The sequence below is a fragment of the Lycorma delicatula genome, chromosome 2 (assembly GCF_047948215.1).
Source record: "Lycorma delicatula isolate Av1 chromosome 2, ASM4794821v1, whole genome shotgun sequence".
Taxonomy (NCBI): domain Eukaryota; kingdom Metazoa; phylum Arthropoda; class Insecta; order Hemiptera; family Fulgoridae; genus Lycorma; species Lycorma delicatula.
The window spans coordinates 221,203,248-221,227,164 of NC_134456.1; the positions used below are offsets into that span (position 1 = coordinate 221,203,248).

Here is a 23,917-nt window from a genome sequence, read left to right on the forward strand (position 1 = left end):
AAATAGAAAACATAATTTTTTATTTAACTAAAATACTTTAAAATTAACAATATAAAAATAATATAATATAATATTATATAATATCAGACTTCAGCAGTTTGAAATAGTTTTAACTTTAAGGAGCTCAATTTTTACTATTTTTAAGATATTAGATTACACTTACCATATGCATCTAATCTGAAATTTTCATTTTGAAACATTTTTCTCAATCTTTCTTGAATATCTCAGAAAATATTAACAAAGATATAATTCTGACTCCTGTTATAGTAATTTTGAGTCAATATGCTAAAAGTCATTCTAAATGCTATATTACGACAACAGCTTTCCAAATCTTTTGACTCTTTCCAAGGATGATGGAAATCGATATATGCCAGATTGCCATCCACATGGAATTCATTCCACCCACATAGAGGTGGGCAAATACGAGAGTGATCTAACAAAAAAGAAAATATAATTTTTTTAAAAAATCTAGTCAGATTATATTCCTGAATCTGAGTAAACATAAACAAAGTGAACAGACTCTGAAGAGAACGAAATGCACACATTTGCCTGAATTTATGGCAAAAAAGTCTTACATTGTGTATGGCTGCCACTCTAATGTTTTACACTGATGATTGTGTATCACGTTAGCGTTTGAGTCCTGTAAAATGATTTTATTTGTGCTTGAGCTACTGAATGGTTTACACCAATGGTACAATGAAAATCAGAAGCTTGACAGGGAATGAGGAAGAAGCAGTTGTATTTCTTCAGAATAAAGGTATTTTCCCTTTGGAATGATTTTAGTAAAGATAACCACATAATTTCATTATATTACAACAAAGGAGTTGTATGATATTGCAACAAATGGACGACATCCTGATGAAAGAGGATATGTGAGTCAGTAATTGTCTGACCAGTTCCTAATTTCTTTCATGACCATAATAATTTTATTTATTCATGGGTTTGCAAGATATAATTATAGCTACCTATGTTGTTCAACATTGTAATTGACTACAGCAATTATACACGGAAATTTGCACTGATCAAGTTGAATATGCAAATAATTGAAAAATGAAATTAGCGGTGTGGAAATTTGTGAGACACTATTTTCATAAAGCAAAAATCATTGCGGTCACATTTACCTGCCGTACTAGTTGTTCGGCTGTTTTTGTTGGCAAACTGGTGAATGAATTCTTGTTGAAGTCCCTGACTGATCATTTGAACCTTTAAGGTCAGAAATCATAAAGCATGTAAAAGGGACTACATCAGCGTTTCTCAACCTTTCAGTACTTGTGACCTAATTTTTATCATACAATAACAATGTATGAATTTTTATGCTAAAACAACACTATGGCCTTAATTAAAAGCTTAAAAATTACCAAGTATAAGTAAATTTATTGATACTTCGCAACACCGATCTGCTGCATTGACAAAACCAGAATTGATGCCTCTCTATTGCTCTCTGTCTTATGTCCACCATATTGGACATACTTACGGCTTTGTGAGAAGTTCTGATTTGTCTCAAACATTCTAGAATGTCTGTGCAAACGTGTATAAACGCTGCACCTAGTTCAATTCCAGGCAGTCTCAGTCGAGTCGACCCTTCTATTACTATCGAATCTATCATGAATGCGTATATTGTAATTTGCGTGATAATTGCAATTCATGGTATAAAATATTAATGGTGGTAGATTTACACAGAATCATGGATAAATTTTTAAGTGGGCATAAGTAAGCACTAGATGATAGTGTGTCATCAACAAGTACACAGATGAGCATGGTCCGAAAACTAAATCAAAAAAATATTGTCAAGAATACTTGAAGTAAATAAAGAAGAAAGGCTCCTGTGTGTCATTTGCTCAAAAATTTTGGCAGCAGATATTATGGAACCTAATAAACTTAATGACATTTGTAAACGTATCATAGTAAATACATCACAAACCCTACGAATTCTTTGAATTAAAATTAAAATCATATGAAAAGCAAACATAATTTTTATAAAAAAAACTTTGTCGGTGAATGAAAAAGCTTTAATTGCCTCTTACAAAGTTTCATATAAAATAGTCAGATGTAAAAAGCCTCACCATTGGTGAAGAGCTTATTTTATTTACCAGCTGCAAATGAGATTGTAGAAACTATGATTGGAGATAATTTTACCAAACAATTGCAGTCCATACCTCTAACAAATGATACTGTTACTTGTTGAACTGGTAATGTAGCTGAAGATGTTCAGCATCAGTTTTTCGGGTAGTTGCATAACAAATTGTTTTCAATTCAGCTTTATGAGGCAACAGATAGCAATAAAGATGTTTATTTCATTGCTTATGTTTGGATTTTGCTTATGTTTGTATGTCAATAGTAGAAGAAGTAGTTTTGAGGAAATCTAAAGAACTCAAAGCAACAGCATTTGCATTATTTTCTATCTTAAATAATTTTATAAATGAGGCAAACAGAATGGAAAAATTGTGTTGGAATATGCACAAATGGTGCTCATTTAATGTCTGGAAGATTCCTAAGTATACAAGCATTTATGAAACAAAAATAAATACAGTATGTAAGGACAAATTGCATGATCCACAGAGAAGCTATGGCTTCTAAAGAAATGAGTCCCGGTCTGAATATTGTGCTAACGATGGTTGTAACCATAGTAAATTATACAAAAATGAGACCCCTAAAATCAAAAATCAAAAATCTTTTTTGCACTTTGTAAAGACATGGGTGCAATACATTCACCGTTACTATTTTATTGTGAGGCAAGATGGTTATCACGTGGGAAATCTTTGCAATGGTTTATGAATTATTAAGTGATAATGAATTAAGAGGAAAACAGACTGGAAGCTGAGAAGTTTCAAGGTGGTTTATTTGTGATGAAATAGGACTTGGAGGACATATTCAAGAAATTAAATACTTTACATCTTCAACTCCAACAAGCAAATAGACATGTGTTCGATACGAGTGGTAAAGTTAATGCTTTTTGTAGAAAATTGGAATTATGGAGCAGAAATTTAAAGCAAAAAAACCTAGAAATGTTTGCAAACGTGGATGAGTATTTTAAAAATTACAAGGTTGAAGAACAAGTGAAAGTTGTTTTTGTAACCACTGAAAATCAATTAGCCATGCTGGCAAAGAATTTTAAAAAGGTTTTTGCTGACAACTTGGTAGCAAGTTATGAGTGGGTTAGGGATCCATTTCAAAATACTCCCAAAGGGTTCTCAATTACCAAAGAAGAAATCTTCATAGAGTTCACAGCAGGTGGTGAAATCAAAAGACAGTAATAAATCATCCTTTGAATTTTGGGCAGAGGTGGATGATCAGTTTTCTGTATTGAAAACAAGAGCATTTCGAATACTATTACCATTTTCAACATCCTTCCTTTGCAAAATCAGATTTTCTGTGATGGCTGCTTTGAAGACATAATATAGATTTAAGCTAAATGTAGAAAAAGAAGTCAGAGTGTCCTTCCTTCCTTCCTTTGTTCCTTCAAAAAACTTTGCTCTGCAAGACAAGCCGAAGGGAATCATTAAGTTAATTATTAATACATTGTGTAGTTCTGATACAATCCTATTTATAAGTGTATTATATCAGTGTAAATGTGTATTTTTATTTATTATGACAGAATGTGTTTTGTTTTGCTTTCCTTTCAGGAAAATTAATAAATTTTTTTAACAATATTTTCTTTTCGATATGCTCATGCCCTCAGGTTGAGAAACACTGGGCGCTACATTATATACCAGCTCTTGGCACACATATCAAACTATATTTTTGGAGGCAAATGATTTCAAACATTTTAAGGTGTATGGTACTTACCATTTTGTAGATCTGGAAGATGATGGGAAGCTTTTAGGAATCATTGAAATGTCACAATAAATTGCACTGCAGGATACTAGGTATGTTATAAGTTATTTGTCTCAGTTAATTAAGGAATAAGCCATCAGAGATGATGATCTGTTTAATGCCATCTTCAATAACATTGTAAAATACAGTCCTGACTTTCAAATACAGCTAAAGAGGTAAGTAAAATCATTTGTTATTAAATAACAAAAACATTAAAAATGGTGCTCATGTAAGACCCCCAAAAAAGTAACAAAAAAAACAATTTCTAATCTTTAACAACGAGACAATCATTAAAGCTGGAATTATTCAACAGGGATATCAGATATTTATCCGTTTTGATCGGTCTTAATTTAAATAACACAAATAATTTTTATTTATTTGTAAACTGAGGCACTTACTAAAATGTACATAGGAATATACATTTTATACTTGAATATAAGTAGGATAAAAAAAGAAACATACTCTTACAATCTTTATAAGGCACAATTTCAAGAATCTTCAATTCTAGACTAAACCTAGAAAAATGGAAAGGCTACTATAACGGAACTGATTGTCTGAGATGAGACTTGTCAAGATAACTGTCAATCTTTCAGGTGTTTTCACAGTTGAGGTGACAATGTGAACAGGAGGGGTGACCCAAGATTGAAAATGCAACTGAAGGTGGCCTACTCATATTAAAGAATAACAAGCATCCCACACCATACATAGAAGGGAAAGTGTGAAGTGTTTTCAAATATCTTCTTCAATGAGACAAAAGTAGTTTTCTGCATAAATATATCAAGCAAACTGAAAATTGGTTGAAATTCAGTTTTACAAGCGGTTCAGATAATCTGTTCATTGCAGTGACCAACTGTAATACTCACAGAGAAAGCTTCTGACTGTAGTTCCTCAGGTGCTTTACATTTATCACCGCCATTAAGAAAAATGGATACATAGCCACCAAGCTAATGTAACTTTTCAGTTGTGAAACGGTACATTATATACTGCATCCCTTATATATAATCGCTAATATATTGCATCTATTCAGTAAGGGGCTGTTATCTTATGTAAAAGACCAACTAACTATAAATGGTCTTGAAGTATATTATGAGATCTCAAATCTTGAAATTAAAATTAAATAATAAAAGATTACTTAAAATCTTAATTTCAGTAATGAAGAATAGTTTAAAGCAATAAAGCAAGGAAATTATGATAATAAAAAAATAACAAATTTCTTAATACACCTTACACTTCAATTATAAAGCAGCAGAAATTAGTTAAAATACAATAAAACAATTAACCCGAAGCACTTAGAGCAAGCCTGAATGCAATTTCAACCATATTTTGTGGAGCTGACTCTTCATAACAAACATAAACTTCTTTTGCATTAGGCATGAAGAACAGACGCCTGAAATATAAATTATTAATATTAGGACAAATATTTTATGTAAAGATAAAGATAAATCAATAATGTGCATTATGTCAGAATGAGTTTTGTAACAGCTAAAAAGTTAAAAGCAACCATAACAATCTACTCACAATGGGCAGAGGTAACACAGAGTGGCACATGAAAAAGTATCAATCTCATGTTTGCATGTGTCACTGTGATATTCTGATAACTTGGAATGTAATAAATGAAATACTATTAATGTCTCCCTCTTGGCGAGTTATCTTTCTTTAGTCAACTTTTTCTGATCAGGATTTCTTATACTTCTCATCATCCTCACTTAACGGATTGAACTGAATCCGTTCACTGAACACTGTTCAATGAACAGTGCTGTACTGCACCATGAAGATGATAATAATTGACAGAAAAAAATGACATGAAAATGTAAGTATATATGATAGCAGATTCAATAATAAAAATTAAAACCATTGGGGGATAAACCATCATAACCAGAGAGCTAATGGTATTTTAGAAGTTTTACACATAACCTAAAGCATATACCTCCTGCAGTTTAGTTTACATACTGGAAAATACTAAGATCTTTAGCCAAAAAACACACAAATTTCAAAGGAATACACATGTTAATTGTTAGAGGTGTACATCATCAGAATCAATACTGATATGTTCTAAGGAGTCTACATTTCAAGGCCTATGATCTACAGGTTGTACAAGTAAATGAGGCGATTAAATAACAAAAGTAAATAAATTACTAAATCAAGTCTTAAGTCACATTGTACAGGGCTATTAGACTGATTCCAGTATATTATGAGCAATGAGAGATTGCCTTATTTCTTTAAAAATGTAAGTTTGTAAAAGATGTATACAAAACAGTGAAGAAATCTCATTTTGTACAGTAACTGTCACTCTTAGATGAAAAAGTTACAAGTTGAGCTATATCTGGTTGTGTATCATTGATTTGATATTTTTTTAAATTACTATCAACACATAAGTCTACAAGAACATCTTTTTTTTTAATTCTATGCTTAACTCGATGAAAGAAAAAGATTAAGCCCTTTTATTGTATGGAGCAAACTTCTAGTATTCTTCTTTGCCTGAAGAGTACTAGAAGCTAAAAGGTATTTAATAAAGAATGAATGGTTAGTAAAAATTTATGTACACCATGTTTTACCAACTTTAGAAAATATATTACCTTTGGTGAGCATGTTGTACAAAGGTATAATTATTTAATTTTTGAAACAGCTAAGTAGTGTTATTTTTGCAGTGATTTGATTGGAAACACTTGAACAATGGTGTTTGCATATGTTTTAATTAATATGTCCATAGATCTAAACTAATAAAGCCTATAGATTGGTTATTAATGTAGCTAATGTTGTTATAATAGATTACTACTGTATGTAGTTTTTGATGAATGTAGTGTAGCTACTGTGAATTATGTAGCTATTAATTGGCTATTGTAAAAACAATAAGGCTTTGCATGTAGACTTTGGTATAAAAATGAGTAATTAAAATTTACAGTAGTGGAGGTAACATAAAATTTTGTGTGAAGATCAGCTGAAACATTGTTATTCTGGTCAAAATGGGATATGGTGCAGATTGTCTGATAAGTCAATTGTCTTTGAGTAGCACAGAAATTCAAAAATGGGCAAAGGATATGAAAAAAGACCCCCAGAAGCCAAAAAACCCCACATTGTATACAAATTTGAACTAAGTGTGAAATTTCATAACATCTAGACAAGTATGTAATTAGAGGGTAATGAAAAGATAAAGAGGGTCTGTTGAGAGGAAAATATATGAAGTATGACTTGACATGTGGATAATCCATTACAGCAATATACCAAGTTTGCTCAGCAAGAGACAGTTTCTGGTTAAAAATTTGATTTTTATAATTAGAAAAGCCAGCTTATTCACTTAGGTCATTCAAGATATAAAATTGGGCTGTTCAAATCACTATTTGGTTGACATAAGTATAATAATTTATACTTATGTAGTCCAACATTTAGAAAATTAAACATATTAACTTATCTACGCAGTTAAATTTATAAAAACGCATTCTTTGTTTAAAAGAAAGCCACTTATACTTAAAAAAAATTACATATCTCTAAAACAAAAGTATAGAACTGCTTTCATGTAACTCAAGATACTTTGGTTTATGAGAAAATGGTCGATTATGTTTCTGTAACCAATTTTAAAAATTGGATGTCAATCTGCTACACTAAATTTGTAATCATATCTACATAAATATATAAATACTCTGCTATTATAACTGTTTAAATATTTAGTTATAATATTTTAGACACAGCACTTCTATATATAGTATGATAAATAAATAAATAAGAAGTTACTAAACCATTTAAAAAAAATCTTCCCACCAGTTTATTAAAGTAAAATTAAAAGATTTTCTAAAAGCAATTTACTGTTAATTTTTTTTTTAATAATAACTTAAAAAACATTTAAAAAGGCTGAATTTTCTACATCTCTATTCAAAGTGTTCATAAATATAATTTTTATCAGTGCCTTCAGAATTATGATTTGTTTTTTAATTATTTTTTATAAGTATATCATAACACTTAACATATTGCATCTTAATAAGTAAACAGATTCTATCACATCTTTTTTTATAATTAATTAGGTAATTTTTTGATGTTGCTTTGTTCAAGTTGAAAATGATTTTTCAACTTGCAGATATTGAGCATAATGTGAATAAAAGAGAATATTAATTAACTTCTAAATATTAATAAAGAGAATATTCCAGAAGAGTTCCTTTGGGAACTCTTCTGGCTGTGCCAGAAAGTAAAAGCCTGATAAGCTAACACCTTTTGTGACGGCAAGCAAATTAATCAAATCATCAATCATGGGAGAGTTAGAGCAGAAATGGTGGCTAGAGTTAAAGGAAAAGCAATGGGCATCATTACTTGACGAAAAGGTATGAGTGCCAGTAGATCTTCCAAGGGGTGAAGCAGTTACTCAGTTTCGAATGAAGACAGGGCACGACTATCTCCAGAGCCACCTCCACTGCATTAGAGTCACTGAATCAGCAGTATGCCCACTGTGTCAACAAGCGTCTATGACAACCCTGTATTTCGATTTGTCCTGAATTACAGGACGTTAGAACCACAGCAAAGAGTTGCCATCCCTGATATAACTAATTTACACCAGGTATTCATTATCATAAAATGTGTAGAGTTACATACTGATGCAAACAATTAATTTTTATGTATTCTTTTATGAGAATTCATATTTATTTCTTTATTATAATTTTATATATAAATTCTTATGAATACGTAATACAATCTAACAGCAATCACATGTACATTTACTTTTTAGCTAATTTTAACATAACTTACCCAACAACCCAAAAATTTAATGAAACCACAGATGATTTCTTGCCTTGTTCTAATTCTGCTTCAAATAATACTCCATATTCTTTAATTGCAACTAATGACTTATTAATTAGGGATTCATGAACTTCTTGAGCATTTAACTTCTAAAAGAAATTAAAAAAATAATTGAAAATTATTAGAATTAATACATAAAATACATAGATAAATGCTATGTATTATTTTTATTTCAAGAACTTACTTTTTTACATTTAAATGGTATAAACCTGTTACATTTATTAGTCACTAATATATATGTAAATTATGGAATAAAACTGCACCCACAATGATTAATTTCAATAGTAACCTATGGGCACTGATTTATTAAACAGGACATTGGAATTTTATTCTTGCATTGGAATTTTCTTTTTCTTTCACAACATTACAAAATGCTACCTCATGAGGAATTATACAACCATCATCAGGCTGTAAATTGTTATATAAAAATATATACTACAATTTCTGAGATGTTTAAAGTAAGCTTTCTTTTCACAAGGGCAGTTTATAACAGAGTATATTGATGTCCTCATCAGGATGCTTGAAGGAGAGTCCCTACTTTAATTCAAGAATGGTAGCTTCCAACTTGCCTCAAATTTCTGAAAAAAAAAACTCCATTTAAAGATTTTTGAATGGTTCAAGTAATTTATTGTATTATGTGCCATCACAACAGTTGTGACAAACCATTGTAGTGATCATTTAAATCTTATCATTGAGAGGTCTTAGTTTTTATAAACTACTTTTTTATAAGTGTTCATTTTTTTTGGCTTTTATTTTTTTTTACATAGACTCAATAAAGGAGACATTTTAAAAAAAATGTATTTATAATAATATTTACAGGAATCTAAAAAAAAAAAACTATATGAATCTCACATCTGCTGATTTTTTTTAGTTGATTATAAAAATTATTAACCTATAATATTTATGAACATATGGGAATAGGGTCATTAACAAAGGATTAACAAATAGATAAAAGATTTTGTCTTTTACAAATATTGTAATAAAAAAAAACTACAGAGAATAACAAAAAGCAATAAAATAAAAGTTACGTAAACTGTTGCGTTAGTGTTATTATAAAGAAATCAAATTGATGCAAAATTTATAAAAATGAAAAAGATCCACCAGTCTTGCTAGGTGCATGATTGAAGGTGCTCTAACATAGATATATCACACTAAAAAAATGCCAAACGTATTCTTAAGATAACAAGCATTCCATGCCAGCCTTCCAAGAGAAAGTGAGCAGTAAAAGATGGTTTTCTGTTACCTTTTCACAGAATCAAGTGCAGTACATTAGTACACAATGTACATTGTTTTCACATTGGTATGAAATGCAGATTATATACTCTGCAAATGAGTATTCACACTATTTACAATAGAGACTGACTATAACGAATAAAGCAACTCTGACTGATGCCTTTTTGTATCTGAAGTGAATCAAATGTACAAGAGACATGAGAATGAGTAGAACAGACTGTGTACATCAAGAAATCATAATACACTCATTTTAGAGAAAACACACACAAACATGCATACACAGCTTCTTCTCACTAGAGAATAAAATCTATATAATTATTATACAAAAATATAATATTAAAGTAGGTCACGTACCTTAAACTGTACAGTATTTTGTAGCAGTGAGTGTATAGTTTGAGCTGAAGAACGAAATTTCTCTAGAACCAGATTTAATAATGGCTGATTTGTCTCCCGACCAACTGGTGGACAAAGCATAACACCTTCTAATTTATCCAATTGAACATAATGAAACAATGAATTTTGTTTTCCAGCCAATAAACTGTAAAAAAAGAAAAAAAATTACATAAAATTTCAAATAGCCTACACATTCTATGAGAATTAAATCAAAGAAAAACTAAAAAACAAATTAGTAAGGATTCCCAAACTTGGTGAAAGGAATGCGAAAAAATAACTAACAGCAGTTAAGTTAGGTAATTTAACTGAACTAAAATAGGGTCCTTTCTTGAATGGAAAGTATTAATACAAAAATAGTTGTCTGGTTTGATATACAGGTAAAAAATATTCTTATTTACTTTTTTGAGAATAAATTGATTATGATTAAAATATAAACAGTGGCAGAATTTTTAATTTACTAAAAACTTAATATTCACATTTATCAACACCAAATAAAGATCTGACAGTCAATTTTTATATTCTGCAAACTTATTTCTACATTTTTTAAAAGTAGGCCCAAGACATAATGTTATATTTCAGCTGGAAATATAATTATAAATACTCCCAATATTTTAAAAGAAGTTGTAGATATTATTATTGTCCCACTTACAAATATATCATTACTAAATATTTACAGATCGGTGTATTTTCCAGCTGTCTTAAGATTTCTGTATTATTTCCTTCTTTAAAAAAAAAGGTTCGATACTTAACTTACAAAATTATGGATCAATTTTGTTACTGTCCACATTTTCTAAAGAATTACGAAAAATTAAAAAAAAAAGACTTTTAATATTTATTAAAATGTGAAACTTTTGATAAGATTTCAGAATGGTTTTTTGAAAAAAAAAAAAAGTAGACTAACATAGTCATTTTATGGTTTTTGGAAAATATTTTAAATTGGTTAGGCAACAAAAAGATCCCATTTTCAATTTTTTGTGATCAGAAAAGCATTTAATTTAGTTTCACATTTCTTACTGATGATAACTTAGTAGGTAAGGTATCAGAGAAGCTGCTTAAAATTGGTTAGTCACAGTCATTCCTTACCAACTGTAAATTCAAGATAGTTGAAATTTCATTTTTTGTAAAGAATACACATATAGAATTTAGGTTCTCACTTCAAGATTTAGAACTGAGTGCCACAGGAAGTGCCCATGTCCCTTGATTTCCTTGTTCTTTATTAATTATTTGGCTCAAAATCTTCTATTATTATATTCATTCACTTCATTTTCACAGATGACACGATCATATATGAGGATAATTATATAAAAGGAATTGAAAATTGTAAGACAGCACTCCAAAAAATTATTCACTGGATGGATTGTAATCATATAAATTTAAATATGAATAAAATCATTGCATTCTGCTTCTCAGGTAGATGTAACATTGCTATTCACATGGGTAGAATTCTCAAATAAATACTGAATATAGAAAAAAATAATATTGAGTTTTTAATTTGTAATAGTATCTCTTGGATAAGGTGTAGTATGTTGATTAAGGCTAGAATTAAAGAGCAAAATGGACAGTTATAGTTGTGTGCTTGGCCAAAAATTGATTCCCCACCTTTCTGCTTGACAGCACTACAAGCAAAGATGGCAACTAATGAACAGAAAGCCTTTGGCGTTTTACAGTTTACTAAATGTGAATCTACGGTTACAGTTCAACATGTACTCCCAAGAAAGTCTAATTGATTCTCCAAGTGACAATAACATTCATTGATGGCATAATCAGTTTGGAATGACCAGATATCTGTATAAATGGAAGAGTATAGGATGACCAAAGGTGTCTGAAAAAAAATGTTCCATGTGTCAGGGTTATTTTTGCATGGTCTTAAAACATCTGTTATAAAGCCCAGCCATGAACTAGCAATGCTGATGATGACAGTGTGGAATGTTTTAAGGAATCTCTTACATGTGTGTCCATACTATTTACAGCTGTAACAGGCTTTGAGGTCAATAGACTAAACTGGCTGTACCGACTTTACAATTGAAATGATGACATTTTTTCCTCATTGTTTTATGTTCAGTGAAAACTTAACACTCATAATGTCCTTATCTGGGGGGGTTCAAATCCCCATGAATTCTTACAATGCAAAAGGGACTCCCCAAAATTAAATGTTTTCTGTGCAATGTCCTGACAGCAATTTAAACTTAATCTGACCCCTATGTGATTTTTTCCTTTGTGGCTTTATAAAGGTCTAATGTCTACCTTCTGATCTATTCGACTTGAAGCAGAGGAATGAAGCAGCTATTAATTTCATTACTCCATACTCCATACATGTTGGTCAAAGAATGGGACAAACTCTCCAACTGGTTAGGTATGGCCCATGTGGTGAAAGATCTCACATTGAAGACTGGTAGGAAAAACTGTTTGAGTTACTCTTTCATTTTATTTGCGACTCATTACTGTAAGTCAAAGTTAACAGATATTAAATAGGTTTAAAATCCCAATATTCTTTTTTGTACATCCTGTATTTATTGTGCTCATATATATATTCCCATTCCCTCAAAAACAGAACGAGTTTTCAAGATACAAATATGGGTTGTCATATCGTTGTCTTGTGCCCATATGTATGAATCACGTTGACTGATATTTATAAAATTGAATATGTCAACTTATCCCTGTGTTTATATTTATGAATATGCTATCTGTTAAAAAAAAGAGAAAGTAAACTACTCTTGAATTCTCTAAAGAATGGGTGGGTCCATTGTCGAGCCTATATCACAGTAGATAGCAACAAATGTTATATATGTTGGGACTGGAGCCACAGGAGCTTCGAGTGCCGGGGTCCAAACAGATTAGATTTATGCTACGACTGTGACAGCAAAGATCATCACATAAGAGAATGTCAAGAGGGAATAAATGCTAAGATTGCAACAGTTTCAAACACCGCACCGGAGGCATGATGTGCGGCAAAGGCAGACATGATTAGGATAATCCTGTCAAACGCAAACCGTAGTATACTCTCCCATGATTTAATGGGGGAGCTGTCAAGGGGGTCTTGTTGAGGGTCTTGTTGATATTTTGGTCACCATTGAGCCCAATAGATACACCACTCCTAAGAGCGAGTGGTGTGCAGATGCTATAGGAAATGTGGCCATCCAGAACGTTAGTGGCATGTGGGGATGGCAGTTGTTCTACATAGGTGAAGGAATACTAGCAGTCGAGTTGTCTGGGTTTCTTTTGACAGGGGCATATGTTAGCTCCAATTGTAATTTGCCGGAGTTTGAGGCTTATATGGGAAGACTTCATGGCATTGTTGCCAGGTCGGACAAGAAGGTTATCTTGGTGGGCAACATAAATAGTAAGGTCATCGTAGCGGGCAGCTCATATACTAATAGATGCTGTGACAGCCTCGTGGAATTTATGATGACAGCAGGTCTTTTCTGTTTAAACAACAACACGCCAATGTATGAAGCCAGAGGGCTCAGGTCAGTGCTTGAACTAACAATCTTGGGCAACAAGTGGGATCGCTCCAGGTGCAGCTGGAGGGTCGTATAGGAGGGAATCGCTAGTGATCACCTGGTAACTCTGCTTGAGGTAGATGATTCATCCTTGCTCAAGATGGCCGGCTGTATTAAATCGCTGCGACTGACTCAAAAGCAGGTGTCAGCAGTTGTTTCAAATGTGGTCAGAAAAATTAGTGATGGAAGGCAGACATTGCCGGAACTCTACAAGACCTTATACTCCAGGAGATAGATAGCATTGTTGCCAAGACCTGCTGGTAGGTTTTATTTGGTTTACTGGTGGTCAGATGCAATAGCACAGATGAAGCAGAACCTCCAGAGTGAGAATGAGAAGAGCCAACAGCGCCGAGTAAGACAAAGCTGCAAGTAGATACATCGCTGCTCGACAAAAGCTCAACTACAAGATAAAACAGGCCAAGATCAATAAATGGAAGGAGTTATGTAGCAAGTTAGACATTGATCCATGGGAACAGGCTTATCAAATAATCACAAAAAGGCTTGTCAGGCGCTTGCCAGGGTATCAAGACACTTTCCTTAGGAAAGTCTTGTTAAGAAAGTTCCGTGGGAAATGACTGACATCACTAACTACGAGCTAGAGCATAAATGTATTCCAAGATGTTGGAAAGACTAGAGATAGGTATTTTTACCAAAACATACAGAAAATGAAGCCAACATCGATTACCGGCCACTTTATCACATAAATAATATGGGTAAGGCGATCAAAAGAATGTTTGCATCCCCTATTATATAACAACTTATAACTGTAGAAGAAGCGGGTGGTGGAATATGGGTTTTAGCAAGGCAGGTCAACGCTGCAAACTTTGCAGAAAGTTGTGACTTGGGCCATCTCTGCTAAGCAAGGGACGCAGCAGACAAGGAGAATGCCCATGATGATATTGCTGGACATTTGTACTTGAGATGCGATTATGTCAGCATTGATGACTAAGGGCATAAGTGCTTATCTCCGGAGGCAAATAGCAGAATACTTGTCAGAGAGATGGATAGCGGCAGAAACACAGGGCAGAGTACTAAGTTCCAGGTTTTCAGAGGCGTCCCTCCCAAGGATCAGTCCTGGGACCTTTGTTATGGTTACTGGTCTATGACTGTGTCCTAGCCTTCAGTTACCACCAGAAACAAACTGTGGCTTTTGCAGACGATCTTGCTGTACTGGTGAGCAGCAGAACAAAGGCTGATTTGGAGGAGACAACAATACTGCCTTAGCTGCGATTGCAACATGGATGCAAGATTATTGTCTAGAATTAGCACCACAGAAGTGTGTGTACATTATTCTCACTAGTAGACAGAAAGCTAGTAGAATTAATGTTAGGGTCGGTGGACAGCCTCTTCAGGGTAAAGACATAATCTGGGTGTGCAGATAAACATGGCCTGTAAGTTTAGCCTGTTGTGGACAGATACCAAAGCTCAGAGAAAAACTGAAGATGCTAAATATGCTGATGTCGACCCGGACAGCCTTAAGGGCATCCAAGTGCAGACCGATTATGTCAATGGTCATGTCTGCCCTACTTTTCACCGCCCCAGTTTGGGATGTGGCAGCAAATGTTGTTGGGTGTTGTTTCTAGTTACTGCACATTATCACATGAGGCAGCATGTGTGCTGACCTCTGTTTTGCCTGTCGATTTACAAATCCAAGAGTGAACACTTCACTTCAAGGGCATGGAAAAGTCTGAGGTTGATGCAATTGTTAGAGATACCTGGAGGAAGAGATTAACGAGAGATTAAGATTAAGCATAGAGAGATTAACTACTTTGTTACACAGATGCTCACTGGACATGGCACCTTTGAATTTTATCTCCACAGATTTGGCAGGTGTGATTCCCCCTGCTGTATGTTTTGCAGCGGGTGGACACTGAGCACACAATTTCCATGTTCAAAGAATGGCACCCCTGGCGTATGCAATCTGGTATAGACGTTAAGTCTGGAAGGCCTAGTGTCATTTATTCTGGCCACTGAAAATAACTGGAAGGCATTAAAAAAACTATTGCTACAAGCTAAGAACAAGGAGGGGCGGCGACATGATTATTAGTGATAAAATATTTCAGCACAAGGATAGCGGCAGGTAGGAGGGAACATCACAGGTAGCATCGATAGGGAGGGGACAGCTCACTGAGGTGGAATGTTCTTATGAGTGACCGAAGACCCCAAGGGAGAATTAGGATGAGATAAGACATGAAAAACATCCTGGGACCAGGTGAAGATTTGGACCAGACAGCAAAGGGTTGAAAGACAGCCCTCTGCAGAGCCATCGTTCATCTGCACTTCTGCAGATGGGTGATGGTAATGAGGTACTGGGACTCTTGCCTCCCAAGCTCGAAGGCACCCCCGAGGTTGTGCTATGCTTAACCGGACCTCAGGTGGGGAGAAACAGTGTTATAATCTGTAGGATGCAGGGACACATAGGCTCTAAATAACATCTAGCCGAACGCGTGCAAGTCCGACACTCCCCCACTTGTGGGGGGTATGTAAATGGCATTTCTTTGCAACACTAATAACAAAAAAAAGTCAACTACAATAGAAATAATTGACCATAAGTTTATGGTAACTGGCCACTTATCTTTTGAATGATTCAGACTTTGGCCTAAATGAGGAAGCTTCTCGACATAAAATTATCTATATTCCAAATTGTTAGTATAACATAATTCAGATCCCCAGGAGACAACAAACACACTTCTTTGAAAATGCAGGAAGACAACTTCATAAAAGCTGTAAATTGGTTAAAAATAAAATGACAGTTATAAACAAGAGAACCCGCTCTCTCAATCTTCTATAAATAGACATTAGATGAAGACACTCCCAACCCTTCGAGCAAGTTCAATATTAAATTCAACAAAGATGGTCAATCAAAAAGTTTGGCAAACATTAAACAAGAAAATCATTACAATGGTCCATGCGTGATAAACTACCAGAAAGAAATATTAATTGAAATATATTCCACCATTCAACCACTCTTCTTCAAGGGGATCAGAAGCTTGTAAAGGAAGTTTGAAACTGGTCAACAATTATGTTACTTTTTTGCTTAATATTGAAATGATTTTTATATTTTTTACTACATATTTTTTTAATTAAACAATAGTTTACTATATATTTTTATATATATTTTGTAAATTAATCTACTATATATTTAAACAAAAATTAACTTCTTTAACTGAATGTAATATAATAGTAATTAATAAAAAATTTAAGTTTCTAAAAATCTGAATGTACTATTTATTTTCTCAAGTAAATATTTAGAAATATACTGTTGTAACTGTCAAAATTAATTTAATCGCTTTTAGAAATTAAAAAAAAAATTAATGTAATTTTTTATAACATGGGCTCAAGTTGTGTTGAGTTTTTTAGGGCAGCAAATGCAAAATACTATTTTATGACAAATGGCAGTGGACTGACACCATTATGATTCAAATACCCCATATATACAGAATATACCATGAAGCTCTCTCCTGGGACTTTCAGAATCTTTCTACTCATGAAAATAATGGAAAAAGTTCATGTAAACATATATCCTAAAATGCTAAGTTATGGCTAATGAAAGATTTCACTCTGATTTCAGCTACCCCAGTGAAATGAGTTAATGAAATTTTTAGGAAAATAATTAAGGGGCTGAATTAGTGATTTCTTATGGTTTATCATCTTAAAATTGCAAATAAAATAGGGCCTGTATAAATAGGTTCAAATAAGATAAAACCGTATATGCAGCATTTTTGAGAAATCTGGGGGGAACCAATAAATTGGGATAAAAAACCCCTGTTTTTTATGTTTGACGTACAATAATTTTGTTAAATGGGTATAATAAACAGATAAAACTTTTAAACAAAACTTGTAGAATTTAATCCTAAACAAAATGAAATTGTGTAAGAAAAGTTAAATAAAACGCAGAAAGTCAGAACAATACAAATTTTATTTACAAGTAGACGAGACCTAAGTGTATTATATATACCAGTTTATAATAAAATATTCAATAATCAACCTGCTATTTCTCAATAACTTTCTTGGCACCCTTTGGTACTGCTTTTGTCGCTCTTTTTAGTTCTTTAGGGCTCAAGTTGCTCAGTGCATCCATAATGTGGACAATTAATTCACTCACAAGAATATATTTTTGTTTTTTATACAATATTTTTCATCCAACCACACACACACAAATCTAAAGTCATTAGATCAGGTTATCTTGGTGGCCAGGAATATGGACCTCCACAACCCAAACATTTTTCAGGGAAATGATGATGATTTAAGTGAGTAGAAACAGCACAAGTGAGGAGATGCACCGTTGTGCTGGAAGTATATTTCACATTCATCACTAGAGAAACTTCAAGAAGCTGTAGTAATTCTTAAAGGAAGTGTATATATACCTCAGCATTTAAGCAGCCACGTAAAATTAACGATCCAAACAGCTGATTGTAAAGAAGGCCACACCTATACATTGATGCTAAATCTGTATGGAAAATTACCTTCCACAGTTTCATTAGGACTTACTTCTGTGCATGTATGCTCATTGCACAAGCGCCTTGACAATAAACAAAACATACTTGTTGTAGAATTGTCAATTTGCATTCCACTGCTTCTTGCGAAGTGGAGTTCTGCAACTAGCTGTTTATGACAAGGATAAATCTTGTTTTTTAAGCGTCCTCCAAACCATCAAATGCAAAACTCAGTCCAGGTGTTGGAACACACCAGGTGTTCCAACACTTGGACTGCGGCTGAACTGCATCAATAATAATTTCATCAATAACAGTGTCGTGTTGGACAGACCGTTTATAGCTGATATGAATACTATGTAGAACTTGTTTCCCAAAGATTGTAAAACTTCAAGCGTGTTGTGAAATCTTGCGATTCGAAAAACTTATTTTGAATACTTAGTGTTTAAATCATTCTGTAAGGTACATTAATATAGTATTGCGCACTGCTGATCAGCTGTTATTGACAACTTTGAAATAATAATTTTTCAAATTCATTTATTGTATTTCTGACCTTAATAAAAAAAATTATCTAAGCAATCTTTTATTATTTATTTTTATTTTACAATTGTGTAATTTCCAGTTTTTTTCATCTTTAACAGTAAATTTTCTTTTTACAAATTTTTCACATCACAAAAAAGTATTTGGTTTTCGTTTCAAATTTTTTCTAACTTTTCTTTGTTTCATTCAGCTTATCTTACACAACTTTGTTTAGGATTAAATTCTCTACAAGTTTTGTTTAAAGTTTTATGTGTTTATTATTCATTTAACACAAAAAACAGGGTTTTTTTAACCTAATTTATTAGTTTTCACTCCCAATTTCCCGATACGACTTTCCAGATACGATTCTGGGTCCTATTTCATTCAATATTTCAGGTCAAAAACCATAAGAAATCACTGGCCCTTAGGTTAACATCCTAAAAATTTTATTACCTCGTTTCACCAGGATAACTGAAATCCTAGCAAAATATATCACTAGCTATAACTCTCTAACGAAGCATTTTAGGATGAATGTTTATTATAAACCTTTTCCATTATTTTCATAAGCAGAATAGGTTATGAAAGTCCAAGGAGAACTTCGTGATTAATTATTGTAATATATATATATATATATATATATATACATATATTATAATATTTAATGTCACACACGAACTCTTCTAAAGTGTTACTTTCATTTTAGTGTTATATTTTGCAATTTTATTAACTACAGTTTTCAAAATAAAATTTGATTCCAAAAATGTATTTCTAACATTCAACATGTTTGAATAACTACCAGAAATATAAAATTCTGTATTCTAGATACTTATCTTCTTTTTTCAGAAAAATCTATTTTTAAAACTAACTATGAAGCCTGTTTTTTAAATTAAGGTCAGTTCTGAAATAAACTGAACTCTATGTACCAACTTTATTACTTATGCATAAAAACTACATTTATACACTACTTTCCTACATAGCTGCTTTCAACTTCAACACATTTTCATAGCATTTCACAAGCCTCTTCATTCCCTCAAGAATTTCCACTGCCGGTAACTTAAACCAAAACTGTCATTTTTCAATTCGTCATCATCGTCAAACATTTGGAATGCAAGCCACTGGTGAAGAAAAAGAAAATAATTGCTGGGAAGACAAGACCTATATGATGAATGACTGAATATTTTCCAATCGTCTCACTACCTTGATTTGCTGGTCAGGCATTGTCATGCAAAAACAAAATCCATGACAGTGCATCCTCATGTCATTTTTTATAGCTCTTCTAAAAATTTTAATGTTTCACAATACACATCAGCATTCACAGAAGCTTTTTATACTAAATGTTCTTGTTTGAACTTCTTCAATGTAGGAGATAAATGAAGCGATCATCACGTCAACCACTGCTTTGTCTCAATGTTCATCAAATAAGAAATCCAGGTCTCATCTGGGGTTAACAATGTACTTCAACATGTTCATTTTCTTAACGCTGCAAATATTCATGCACTGCAAGATGTTTTTCCTTGTGTATGCCAGTTAGCATTCAATGGCCAGGAGCTACATTCATCATTCATTCACCCTTCTCAAAATGAATGGCACCACCATCTTACTTTAGTGCCACTTGTAATATCTGGCACATAAACATCATTACCTGTGTTCGCAGAATTGTTTTTTGCCATAAAAAAATGTACCAAAATAGAAACTAGACCAGAAAATTTTCAACAAAATTATAACATCAAAAAAGAATATAAAAATATTTTTGAACTATAATAATATTACCATAGTTAAAGTATTATGATATAAAACTATCATATTTTAAACAGCTATTTAAAACAGATTCTACATCATAAATAAAAACATATACAAACTACTTACAATTTTCTCCTGACGAATCTGTGCTGCAACAACTGGAGGATTTTCAGTTAATGGACAAGCAGCAAGTTCTTGTCTTTTATCTTCAAGCCATTTCAGGGCTAAATCTACAGACTGTTGCACTTTCGCAATATCCGAATCGGCGAGGTGACTGTAAAATTTAGACCCAGCCTTATATTGTTCAACAACAGTTTGTGCCTGTTGAATGCTTTGTGCCAGTTCATTAAATGCTGTAGGTCGTTGTTCAAACTCTTGTTGCCTCATTTTAATAGGTTCACCCACATTCTTCAAAGCGGCTAGTTTTTCAGCATAAGTATGTCTATTACAGTTGTCACCATCCTCATACAACCAATTTTCTAACTGATCTAATTGTTGTATTAGAGATTTATGGTCGGGCTCTTTAACAAACTGACATAAAGCTGGTCTTCCACTCAGTTCTGTACAAGGCTCTGTACTTAATTCTCCACGTAATTCATAAATGTACTCTTCCAAAGCATTTCTAGTATCGACTCTTTCCTTTTCCTGCCTATCACTAGCAATCATCTTGCACTGTAACACAAGTAAATTTATAAATATTTAACAATCGGAACTAATTTTTTTCTAAAAATTAATATTAATTATAATAAAATAAAAAAATCTTTTGACAGATTAATAATAGATTCAAATGCTTGAAAAAACTGTATTCAACATTTTAACTAAAAAAATAAAAGCACACAGTTTGTATGAAAATATTATAGAAGATAGTGATAAATTTGGGAAATTATGACCAAGTTTAACAGACAGCAGCTTATCAGATACTGAATAAATACAGCGCAGTAAAAAATATTTTTTCCGATTTACTTTAATATAGCGGTAATGTACTTTCATGACAATTTTCTATTTTTTTTTATTATAAGTTTTTTTTTACTTCATTTTAATATTAAAAGTAAAGAGAAGTGTTTTTTCCCCAGAAAAATTGCGCTAAATTAAATTAGGATCATCATACTGTTATGTTTTGGTTTTCTGCACGCTTTCATGAAACAAATTATAAGTTTCTACAACATATTTCCATGTAACGTTCCAAGTTTATGCACAGAGTTATTAATCCTGAAATACATAAAAGAAAAAATATATAGTAAAAACACTGAAAAAAGACAAATCTATTTTTGTGAAAGAAGGCTAGTTTTAAACTAACAGAGCCTTGCTCTATACAGTTTGTTGAGTATCAATAACAAAGATCTGCTTACTGTAGGGGGTATCTCCCAGCCATGCAGAGTTGTTGTAATATTTTCTGCTGTTTATTTATAACCCAGTAACACTTGAATTGATTGACTGGCAGAAGAAAGAATGGGTTCAATAAGAGCATTAATAGGATTTCTGATGGTGAAGATCTTACAAGATCTGAATTTATAAGTTTTTATAAGATGAAGGAATTTTGTCCAATATTAACACATTTAAAATTTTATTTTTTATATGTTACTGAAAAACATACCTAGCATCTTATAAATTAAAATCTGAATACAATAGAAATACATCATTTTAGAAAATAAAAGATCTCTAAAAAAATGTTGTAGGAAAAAAGCTACAGAAGCTAAAAACCTCCAATTCTTTATTTTTCTACAGCCTTAATGGTGTAATATGTTGTACACACAACTTATGAGTGGTACAGAAGAACCCAACAACAAACCTGACCACACCGTTCACATTATAAGCCCTAACCTATTTAACATATTGATCGGTTTAATCCAGCACATTGTCTAGAAAAAAGCCTTCACATAATCCAGTATAAATATAAGAAAATTACAACTATGAAAATGCTGATACTTACTTCTTGTTCAATGTAGTTGTTAAGTTCAACTTGTGAATATCCATGTGTAAAGGCCTCAATTGGAAGTTCTGTCACAGTTATCTTCTTTCCAGCTTTTTTGGCTTCCTTTTTCTCCGCTTCTTCCTGTAGACAAATAACAAAAACTAAGGTTATTGTAAACAAATGAAAAAGTCCAATAAATCTGATTGACTGTTGCAACACTGATAAATCAATGTTTAGATTCAATTTACTAGAGTTCTATTTTTGGATACACATCATCCTTACTCTAATAAATATGCTTTTTTGCAATACGAGAAACTAGAATAAATTAAAGACAAAAAAACTGAACAAATTGATACATCCATTGATCTTTCAAAAAAAAAACAAATTAGAAAAAAATGAATAGTATAATTAAACATCAACATGATACACTAAAAAATATAGTTAGATAGTCTTAATGTCTTGTTAGTTCCATATGGAAAAAGCTTGTAGTAATTATTGGAACACTCACCAGATTAAATATTCACATACTGTTATAAAGTTCATTCTCACTAGTTTGGATACAATAAATTTGTCACTGTTAACCTACATCCTATTGCAAATACGTAATGTTAAAACTATTATATACAACACGTGTGACAATAAGTTCCTAGAAAACATTACTTTTCATATTATGGTAAGGTATCAGGTATTTTACAACATAGTGATCTGCAATAATGTGTGTTTGATGAAGTCAATAGAAAACCACTCAAATTCTCACAGTCCTTGGCAAGGCTAGAATGGTATGTTATTTTACTTCAAAATGGCTGTAAATTCTTAATTCTCAGGCTTGATTTTTGTCTTATTTTATTTCCTGTCATCTGACACTAACAGGATTTTACTGATGTAAATCAAGGTATGTGATAAATTAACATTTTAAGCATTAAAATAGCTACATGAAATTATATTTCTTTGTAACAGTTTAACTAGCCGACACAATCAAAATAAATTTTTAAATTTTAGATTTTAGGAGGCCCAGTTTTACCCAATAAACACCTTGCCACTATTTTTTTTTCAAACTCTTTCTCAAATCTGATTTGTATGCATGAATCTTTTATTACTTTATTACATGAATTATTACTTTATTAATACATTGTAATATATATTTAAAATATCCTTAATCTTCACTTGAGTTCACAAGATTTCTTATTTTATAAATAACTGCGAACAGCTCAGTTGTCAAAATAAAAAAAATTGAAATTTGCAAAAATTCCTTTTTTCCACTTGCAGTCCAACTACTAAAACAAACTCTCATTTTCATAGCCAGCACTGTAACAAAATGTTTTTTAAGTAATGTTTAACTAATAGCAAGAGTAAAAGAATACTTGTCTCCTAAAATTCATCTTAAATAAAGGGGAAATCTAACTCTTGCTGATTAACTTAAACATTATTAAATAACCCAAAACTCAATCGATAACAGAAATTAAAAATTATTACTTTAGCGATCAAAACATTAAAAAAATATAGATAAAGGTTTTTAAAAAGTTTAATTATTTTACTGACTGGATCAATAGCTAACAGAATGAGATCTCACTATGAGGAAAGGTATTTTTTAT

General features: G+C 32.1%; 1 protein-coding gene and 1 pseudogene across 1 annotated transcript; both read right to left on the bottom strand.

Annotated features, from left to right (window-relative positions):
* LOC142319669 (heat shock 70 kDa protein 4-like) overlaps positions 1-23,917 on the bottom strand; it is a 123,291-nt pseudogene that overhangs the window by 78,402 nt on the left and 20,972 nt on the right.
* LOC142319820 (protein inturned-like) lies at positions 440-18,232 on the bottom strand. The gene is made up of 4 exons (XM_075357493.1): positions 18,213-18,232; positions 10,183-10,366; positions 8,545-8,684; positions 440-5,200 (listed from the first exon to the last, which is right to left on the bottom strand). Exons 1-4 carry the CDS (start codon positions 18,230-18,232, stop codon positions 5,089-5,091), a joined length of 456 nt encoding a protein of 151 aa, XP_075213608.1. The 3' UTR covers positions 440-5,088.

Coding starts and splice junctions, on each gene's coding strand:
- LOC142319820 (XM_075357493.1), bottom strand. CDS start 18,232: ATGAGCATACATGCACAGAA. Junction 10,367..18,212: donor ATGAGCATACATGCACAGAA/GTAAGTCCTAAT, acceptor CTTTTTTTACAG/TTTATTGGCTGGAAAACAAA. Junction 5,201..8,544: donor TTAAATTTTTGGGTTGTTGG/GTAAGTTATGTT, acceptor TTTATATTTCAG/GCGTCTGTTCTTCATGCCTA.